Source organism: Triticum aestivum, chromosome 4D, assembly GCF_018294505.1.
Source record: "Triticum aestivum cultivar Chinese Spring chromosome 4D, IWGSC CS RefSeq v2.1, whole genome shotgun sequence".
In the NCBI taxonomy this organism is placed as follows: domain Eukaryota; kingdom Viridiplantae; phylum Streptophyta; class Magnoliopsida; order Poales; family Poaceae; genus Triticum; species Triticum aestivum.
The window spans coordinates 487383228-487392634 of record NC_057805.1 but is presented as its reverse complement, the minus strand read 5'-3'; the positions used below and the strand labels follow the sequence as shown (position 1 = coordinate 487392634).

The 9407-nt window shown below is 45.4% G+C and overlaps 1 protein-coding gene and 1 pseudogene across 2 annotated transcripts; both read left to right on the top strand.

The window, feature by feature from the left end:
* LOC123097120 (transcription factor BHLH3-like) overlaps positions 1-1512 on the top strand; it is a 2110-nt pseudogene extending 598 nt beyond the window's left edge.
* Positions 1513-5648: 4136 nt separating this feature from the next.
* On the top strand, positions 5649-8261 carry LOC123098909 (transcription factor BHLH3). 2 transcript variants are annotated; one of them, XM_044520985.1, is made up of 4 exons: positions 5656-6421; positions 6580-6756; positions 7356-7526; positions 7662-8261. In XM_044520985.1, exons 1-4 carry the CDS (start codon positions 5795-5797, stop codon positions 7746-7748), a joined length of 1062 nt encoding a protein of 353 aa, XP_044376920.1. In that variant the 5' UTR covers positions 5656-5794; the 3' UTR covers positions 7749-8261. The 2 variants fall into 2 exon arrangements, with proteins under 2 accessions (XP_044376921.1, XP_044376920.1); XM_044520986.1 differs by lacking the exon at positions 6580-6756 and having other exon boundaries at positions 5649-6421.
* The last annotated feature ends 1146 nt before the right edge of the window (positions 8262-9407 follow it).

Sequence of the window (9407 nt, the reverse complement as noted above, 5' to 3'; positions counted from 1 at the left end):
GTTTGATCCAAATATGACCCAAATTTAGGACGAAAATGGATTCAAACGAACACAAAACAGTCACGAAATGAAAATGGGTCCCTGCGTTGGGCTATGTTATTTGTCCACACAGACTCAAACGGACACGCCGGACGAATTGGATCCCGGAGTCGCTCTAAGGCCGCATGCATGCATGCACCCAGAGCTGAGATCTCCCAAAGAGTTAAAATAACGGCAGGATAGCTTCGCCATTTTCTGCCTGACCAATCCAACCCATGCAGCCAGCCGTGACAACACCACCAAGAGTAACTAGCCAGTTGAGACCAAGGAATGATTGTCGCTTGGGTTTGTCGCACCGCATTTAACTCCCAGGTTGCTTGCTTCCGTGATCCCCCTCCTGCCCCAGCCCTACACCGCCATTGGACTCTAGCTACCTGCAAGTTGGCCGTGTCGTGTGGACCTGTGGCAGTGGCGCAGTTTTACTGCTACTGCTAGCTACTCGCCGCCTTGCTTGCAGTTGGGAGTATAAGCGTGAGGAGTTTGCGCAAGCTAGCTGGGAGAGAAATTAAGGGAAGCAAGCATATTCTAGCTAGAGTTGGTAGTTGGTACCAGTACCTAGTAGTAGAACTTGGGCGCCATGGATCAGCTTGACGAGCAGTCGTTCCTGGACGAGCTCATGTCCCAGCGCCGGGAGGAGGCGCCGGCACCGGCTCCGGCTCCGTGGCAGGCGTACCCGGCGACTCGCATTTGTCCTGTGACCTAATTAATTAATTAATCAACCTAGCTAGTGATTTCTTAATTTCTATTATGGAGTATCAGCTATCAATTTGAGTTGTTGACCTTAGTTAACATCTTTAGATCGAATCAATCGATCAATCTGTAGATGGATAGGACCTCGATCCTCGGGGACACGGGACACCATAGACTACGTGAATGAACTAACCGAGCGGATCAAAACCCTTGAGGAGGAGATCGGCGCCACGCCGGAGGAGCTGTACCTGCTGAACACCACGAAGAATTTCTCCAGCGGTAGCAGCGAGGAGATGCCGATGAGGAATTCCACCAAGGTACACACTTCTCTCAGCAGGCAGCTGATCAAATTACAGGATGCAGACATAAAATCTGAACTGATTGTTATCCATACAGTTTGTCATCGAGAAGCAGGCCGACGGCGAAACGAGGATCGACATCTGCTGCGCCACAAGCCCCGGCAAGCTGATCTCGACGGTGAGCGCGCTGGAGGTGCTGGGGCTGGACATCGAGCAGTACGTCGTCGGCTGCTTCGGCGACTTCGCCATGCAGGCATCCTGCTCACAAGTAAGGAATTATCGTGTCCTTTTTTTGGAGGAGCCAAATTTTCCATTAATTTCTTGCCCGAATGTACTTGTTATCTGCACTATTATAATTCGATCATCGATGGACGGTGTGTGTGGTGTATATATATAGGAGGAAGGGAGGAGCCAAGTGACAAGCACCGACGAGATCAAGCAGGCATTGTTCACCAGTGCAGGCTATGGAGGAAGGTGTCTGTAGAACAAGCTGCTTGTAATTTTAATTTTGTAATCGTCCGTGAGTTCTGTGTTTGCATATACTTGCTGGATTTGTTTTGATAAATATCTGTATGAATTAATGTAGTGTTTATGTTAAACTTTTGAATAGTAGTAATACTACCTAAAGTTCAGCTATTTGTGACCAGATTGCAATGGTTGGGCGTGTGTCCGTGAGTGTAATGCATGCATGTATATGTATCAATATATGGGGTGGAGTATTGGGATTTGGCCGACATGAAAACATACCAATCTGTTGTTGTATTTGGTTTGGCACTGTTACAGCTTCTTGTTTCTTGTGTATGTTTAGCTGTTTCCTGACAACAATTGTTCATCAAGTTTTGTCCTAGGCTATACGAACACAGTGGTCAAGGATTGGGTACACATATGGGCACATATGAACAAGCCCTCAGGAGTACCTCTCGTACTTTACACACAGTGGTCCGTTGATTTCTTCCGTGTTTGCTGAATTGTGTAAGCCTGTTGTGTGCATTTTACAGCACTAGTAACATATTGACCTGCATATATATTGGGTTGAAATCGTTATTTTATGGTCTTATCCAAAGCGATACAAACTGGAGACAAACATCCACGAGGATGCAAACTCTCGACTGCTATGTCGATGCGATAGACATTGAGGGAAATTGCGAGTCGGAAAATCGATGAGTGAAATTGAGTTTCATTTTCTTCTTCTATGCCTCTTTGTATATCTGGTTCACTTGAACCCGATCTTGCGACAAGGCTGTAAAGAATTATAGGCAAAATGAATACAATTCAGGTGGTGAGATTCTTCTCCCTCCCCGGTGAAAATTAAAAAAAATATTAATTTCATGTTAACCAATAACATTTATAGATGTTTTGACCCGGGGGAAAGAAGTTTTTCAAAACATACACATGATAAATTCTGTATAAATAGCATGGTAACATACGCATAACATAAATGATACTTATGCACAAACACCATGGTAACTTTGAGTCCGAGGAGGGGGGTTGCTTGAAAATATACCCCTGAAAACTAAAGTGTAAATAGCATGATAGTATACGCACCATATATGTGATAACACACGCACAAACACCGCAGTAATTTTGACCCGGGGGCGGGGGAGGGGAGAAAGTTGTTTGAAAACAGATCCACCTCCCGATAATTTCCGTAAAAAGTGCACGGTAATATACGCACCTTAGACTTGATAACTCACATACAAACAACAGGGAAACTTTGACCCTTGGGGAGGAAGTTATTTGAAAACATACCCCTCGATTATTTATGTGTAAATAGTGGAGTAATATACGGACCCTAGGCGTGGTAACTCACGCACAAACACCGCGAGAACTTTGTCCTGAGAAAAAAATGGTTGAAAACGCATCACGGTAACTCATGTGCAAATAACACGATAATATACACACATCAGAGCTGATAACTTACTTAGTCCAGGTTTGGTAACTTAATGCATGCACTAGAGAAAGGTTGAAATACCATTTTATTTCCATGCCTGGTAATTTCTATGAAACCAGGTTGGTAACTTATGTGTCCAGGCATGGTAACTTATTATCCAAAAAAAAGTCGTCGAAACATACCATGGGATCTAGTTTCAAAGGTCTCATCACCACGAACATTTTATGTGAAAATGATTTTTCAATCGAACAGATGGTTTGAGTTACAAAATATTTTGAAGTTTCAAAATGGGGTGACTCTAGGATAATATCAACGCTTTGTCCTCTAGTGCATGCATGCATGTGCATGTGGAAAGAAATGTTGGAAAATCATATTTCATACCAGATAATTTCTGTGAAAGTAGGTTGGTAACTTATGTGTTACAGACATAATAACTTACGTAGCCCTGGCCTGATAATTAACCTTTTACCTAAAAAAAATCCATCGAAACATTGCTACATGGGATCAAGTTTTAAAGATCTCATCACCGCGAATTTTGTGTGTGGCAGTTTTTCAATCCGACCGACGGTTTGAGTTACAGAACATTTTAAACTTTCAAAATAGGAAGAACTTTTTGCTGACATCATCTGGTTTGTATTGTAGTTTGCATGCATTCATAGAATCACAAATCAATACATGCATGCCCTTCATCAGCATGAAAGATATTACAGTAATTAAGAAGAATGAGGAATTAAATGTGTGATTAGCAATTAAGGAAGAGAAAGGGGCGTTCAGAGATGTAGCTATCTTCCAACCGTTCGGAAGGTAGAAAGTCCTAAATATTGTGCTGCAGTGCAGCCGCCGGCGCGCCCGTGCCGTGGCAGGCACTTGCATTAATGGTTCCCGCGAGGGACCGACCGGCCGTGGTTATATGGATCATCAAGTGCACGGAGACACGAACAATGATGCATTATGCTTGAGTGTAGGTCCAATGGCTCGATACGATCGACAAGCAACTTTGTTTTTTTACGGAAAAACTAACGCCCACACGTGTGGACGTTTGCACATCTCTCACACGCCTCCATCACTATTCATTTTTCCACGTATGAATAGATGACATCAGCAGAAATCTTTTTGGTTTTTGGCTTAAAAATGTTTTATCTCTTAATTAGAAAAGTGAATTAAAAATCCGTTTTCACCATTAAATCCGTCTCAACGAGATCTTCAAAACTAGACCCCATGTTGATATGTTTTGACGATTTTTTTCCCAGAAGTTGCCATGATGTTTACACTATAATTGCCATAGTGCTTAAACTAAAGTTGCCATGTGGCAATTTTAGTTTGTAGATCCTGGCAATTTTAATATTTTGATGATGGCAATTCCAGTACTTTGACCATGAAAATATTTTTTTGTATGAATCATGGCAATTTTAAGTGCATGTATCATGGCAATTTTAGTTTATGGTGCATGGCAAGTCTAGTTTCTTAATTCCTCGTTTTATAGTATGTCAAAAATTACTTTTAAATATAAAAGAAAATAACTGAAACATATCATGGCAACTTCAGTGTAAACACCATGGCAATTCATGTGCAATAGACATGGCAATTTTTAACCCCCAAAATAATTCGTCGAAATATATTGATATAAGATCTAGTTTCGAAGATCTCGTCGCGAGGGATTTAATGGTGAAAACGGATCTTCAATCGGATTTTTCATTTAAGAGATAAAACATTTTAAAAACTGAAAATTCAAAAAGATTCTCGCACGCATGCATGCGATGACATGACAATCTATTTGCATTAGAGACATGTGGTGCGTCTCCCTTCCTGCCACACGTGTGGCAGTTATCGACGTCTTTTCTTAACTGGACAAAGCAATTCTGGTTCGTAGTGCGTGCGCAATGTGTTTTGTTTGGCTCCTTGCACCATCCCCGTCACATCCGATCACATAGCTCATCCGGATGATCGACGATTGATTAATCCCCCTAAATCTCCCAGACAGCGAGACCCACGATATCCTGAAGGACTCCTCACGCACGTAACCGCGCGGCCGGCATGACTAACCGATCGAGCTGATTAGAACCGATCGGTCGACAGCTCGATTACCCACCGAACACGCCGGTGGCGCACGCGACGTGTCTATGTCACCAGGAAAGCACTTGCTGCACGTACAAACTCGAGACCCCGACTCACGATCCCGCCGTAGTAGCTCTGTCACGGTGGGCCGAGTTGCCAAAACAGCAAAGCAATATTCTCCCTCTTTCATCATTTTACCGCTAAACAAGAACAAGTTTCATTAAACAATAACAAAGATGGCTGATTAGCAGGTGCCAACTCCCCTACGATCCCCTGCACACGCATAGCATGATTAAACAAAGCGCACAATGAATTCCTTTCGATCGGTGATTGGTTGGCAAATCAGGCGACAGGCGTCAGGCGCACCGTGGCGGTGAGGTTGCAGATTTAAGGACGGCAATTGAAGCCGCGTGCATGCATGAACCGAGCTCCCAAAGAGTTAAAATAACGGCAGGATAGCTTAGCCATTTCTGCCTGACCAACCCAGCCGATGCAACCAGCCGTGACAACACCAGTTGATGCCAAGGAATGATTGTCGCTTGGGTTTGTCACGCCGCACTTAACTCCCAGGTTGCTTCCTTCCGTGACCCCCTCCTGGCCCAGCCCTACACTGCCATTGGACTCTAGCTACCCGCAAGTTGGCCGTGTCGTGTGGACCTGTCACCTGTGGAAGTGCTACTGCTACTGCTAGCTACTGGCCGCCTTGCTTGCAGCTGGGAGTATAAGCGTGAGGAGTTTGCGCAAGCTAGCTGGCAGAGAAATCAAGGGAAGCAAGCATATTCTAGCTAGAGCTGGTACCTAGTAGTAGTTCTTGGGCGGCATGGATCAGCTTGATGAGCAGTCGTTCCTGGACGAGCTTATGTCGCTGCGCCGGGAGGAGGCGCCGGTGCCGGCTCCGGCTCCGTGGCAGGCGTACCCGGGCAGCGGCATGATGACGACGAGCGACCTCCTACTCTACGGCGGCGACGGCACCACCGAGGCGAGCAGCGGAATGGACTTTGCCGGGCCGATTCAGCAGCCCATGGCGCCACCGCCGGGCACGTCTCCCCACGGGCCGCACGAGGAGTTCAACTTCGACTGCCTCAGCGAAGTGTGCAATCCTTATAGGAGCTGCGTCGGCGTCGTCCCTCGGCATGGGGTCGCCCACGGGGCCGGCCAGGCGCTGTCTCAGTTTCCCCTCCACGACGCCATGGCGGAGGACGGCCCCAGCGGCGGCAACCTGCATCGCGGTGGTGGGTCGTCGTCGTCACCGGTGCCGATCGTGTTCGGAGCAGGAGGCGCCGGGGAGAGCCCGGAGATGATAAGGGGCGTCCTCACCGGCGCCCACGCTAGAGGCAAGCTCAACGGCGGCACTACGTCCAAGAACCTCATGGCGGAAAGGCGGCGCCGGAAGCGTCTGAACGACCGCCTCTCCATGCTCCGCTCCATCGTGCCCAAGATTACCAAGGTGTGTGGCAAGTCGCAACTCGCATTGTCCAGTGACCTAATTAGTTAATTAACTTAGCTAGTGATTTCTTAATTTCTATCGAGTAGTAGTATCAGTTATCAATGAGAGTTGTGGACCTTGTTAACATCTTTACATCGAATCAATCGATCAATCTGTAGATGGATAGGACCTCGATCCTTGGGGACACCATAGACTACGTGAATGAACTAACCGAGCGGATCAAAACCCTCGAGGAGGAGATCGGCGCCACGCCGGAGGAGCTGAACCTGCTGAACACTAGGAAGAATTTCTCCAGCGGTAGCAGCGAGGAGATGCCGATGAGGAATTCCACAAAGGTGCACACTTTGCTCAGGCAGCCAGACATCAAATCATCTAGTTCGTGACGTTGCTCCCTAATTTTAGAGTTCTCCTAATTAATTGAGGTGTTCAACTAAAATTTGGTTTATGATTTTGACCGGATCAACAATTTCTCAAGGAGTTCTATCATTAAATTGAGGACTTATATTTCAGATTTGATTCATAATTTTGAGTGGGTCAATGACCTTTTAAATTAGTTGGCACCAGCCAGCTTGTAAAACACATCCCATGCACCCTTTCACTACTACTCCTTCCGTCCCATAATTTAAGACGTTTTTTGACACTCTTATATTATGGGACGGAGGGGGTAAAAAAGAAGCACCGGCACGTTCATTGTGGCACCAATATTACATGCGGCCACCAATGAAATAAATTTCACCATGTAAGTATGAGTTGATTAGCAGATAACACGAATCATACCGCGAAAAATTGACACAAAACACTGCATTAAAAAATAAGCTTCACCATCTTCCTCACGTGCCAAACCAATTTTTATCTTAATGAAATCCCAACAGTACAAACAACGCATCGAAGCGCACCCAACCCTTCAAATCTGAACTGATTGTTATCCATCCAGTTTGTGATCGAGAAGCAGGGCGTTGGCGAAACGAGGATCGACATCTGCTGCGCCACAAGCCCCGGTGTGCTGATCTCGACGGTGAGCGCGCTGGAGGTGCTGGGGTTGGAGATTGAGCAGTGCGTTGTCAGCTGTTTCGGTGACTTCGCGATTCAGGCATCCTGCTCACAAGTAAGGAATTAATTGTGTGTCTTTTTCTTGGAGAAGCTAAATTTTCCACTAATTTCTTGGCCAAATCCCGAATGTACATGTTTTCTACACTATTATAACTCAATCGTCGATGCATGGTGTGTGTGTTGTATATAGGAGGAAGGGAGGAGCCGAGTGACAAGCACCAACGAGATCAAGCAGGCATTGTTCACGAGTGCAGGCTATAGAGGAAGGTGTCTCTAGATCGATGGAGCATGCCAATTCATCAATGATGTAGCAGAACAAGCTGCTTGTAATTTGGTAATTAATCATCCGTGAGATTTGTGTTTGCATATATTTGCTTGATTTGTTTTGAAATATATCTGCATCAATCAAGCATATGTAGTGTTTATGTTAGATTTTTGAATAGTAGTACTATCTAAAGTTCAACAGCCTCTTACAAAAATGTAGGGAAAGGCTGCGTACTATAGACCCAAAGTGGTCGGACCCTTTTCCGGACCCTGCGCAAGCGGGAGCTACATGCACCGGGCTGCCTTTTTAGTAGTATCTAAAGTTCAAATGTTTGTGACAAGATTGTAATAGTTGGGTGTGTGTCCGTGAGTGTAATGCATGCCAGATGTATCAATGTGGAGTGGAGTATTGGGATTTGGCCGACATGAAAAGATACCAATCTATTGTTGCATTTGGTTGGGCACTGTTACAGATTTTTGTTTCTTGTGCATGTTTAGCTGTTTCCTGACAACAATTGTTCATCAAGATTTACCTGGGGTATACGAGCACAGTGGTCAAGGATTGGGTACACATATGGGCACATATGAACAAGCCCTGACGAGTACCTCTCATACTGTACACACAGTGGTCCGTTGATTCCTTCCATGTTTGGAGAATTGTGTGACCCTGCTGTGTGCATTTTACACCACTAGTAACATTCTGACTTGGACATATATTGATTTGAAATCGTTATTTTATGGTTTATCCAACGAGATACAAACTGGAGGCAAACATCCAAGAGGATGCAAACTCTCGTCTGCTATGTCGATGCCATAGACATTGAGGGAAATTGTGATTTGAAAATTTTGATGAGTGAAATTGAATTTCATGTTAAACCAAGAAGATTTATAGATGCTCCGTAGTTACTTCTTGGTATTGATACTTTCCACTACAACTCTGAGTTCATTCTTCAGACCCATAGGACAAATATTTTTAAATGTGGAATCCTATGCATACTTCTGTTATAGTTCATCCATGCATGCTACTCAAGCACCAATTTTTGCGTGTAATCGCCTAGCACAATTATAATAAACAATAATCTGACTATATTGAGTAAATAAAACATGTATAATAGATAGGAAATGAAGATGTATTGGCATAGAGAATGGTATGTCGTGCATCCTATGTAGACGTTGGCGAAGGAAGTATTAATCCCATCTAGATCTCTCGGTGTGGCCCCCTAGGTATATCACATCTACATTTTCAAATGATGGCATGCAGTTGGCTTTCTTCTTCCTTCAGTTGGCCTTCTTCTTCCCAGACCGCTGCACAGGCTACCGGTTGAACCGCCTGCGACCACCACCCGCTGCTGTCGGCGCTCCGGCGACCGCCTCGCCGCCCCGCCCTCCGCTGAAGCGCCCCCACGGCCGACCTTCCGCCACCCCTGGACATCCCTCTAGCTCTGTCCGAGTCCAATTTTTTCTCTGGCGAAGCCCCACCACCGCCCCACCCTAAACCTAAGATAGATAATGTGGTAGCCCTCCGGCGAACCCCTTCCTTCGCGTTCCTCACCTCTGGCCTTCCTCTGGCGAATTTCTTCGGGGAATCTGAAAATCGACTAACCCATTAGCTAAAGTCAATCAATTGAGGGTTAGCTAATGTGGATAATACTAGGTGAAAAACTATTTATTC

Bases quoted from the DNA above. Each gene is read 5' to 3' on its own strand.
- LOC123098909 (XM_044520985.1), top strand. From the start codon at position 5,795: ATGGATCAGCTTGATGAGCAGTCGTTCCTGGACGAGCTTATGTCGCTG. The intron at 6,757-7,355 runs GTGCACACTTTG...TTATCCATCCAG, and splicing joins CGATGAGGAATTCCACAAAG to TTTGTGATCGAGAAGCAGGG. The intron at 7,527-7,661 runs GTAAGGAATTAA...TGTTGTATATAG, and splicing joins TTCAGGCATCCTGCTCACAA to GAGGAAGGGAGGAGCCGAGT.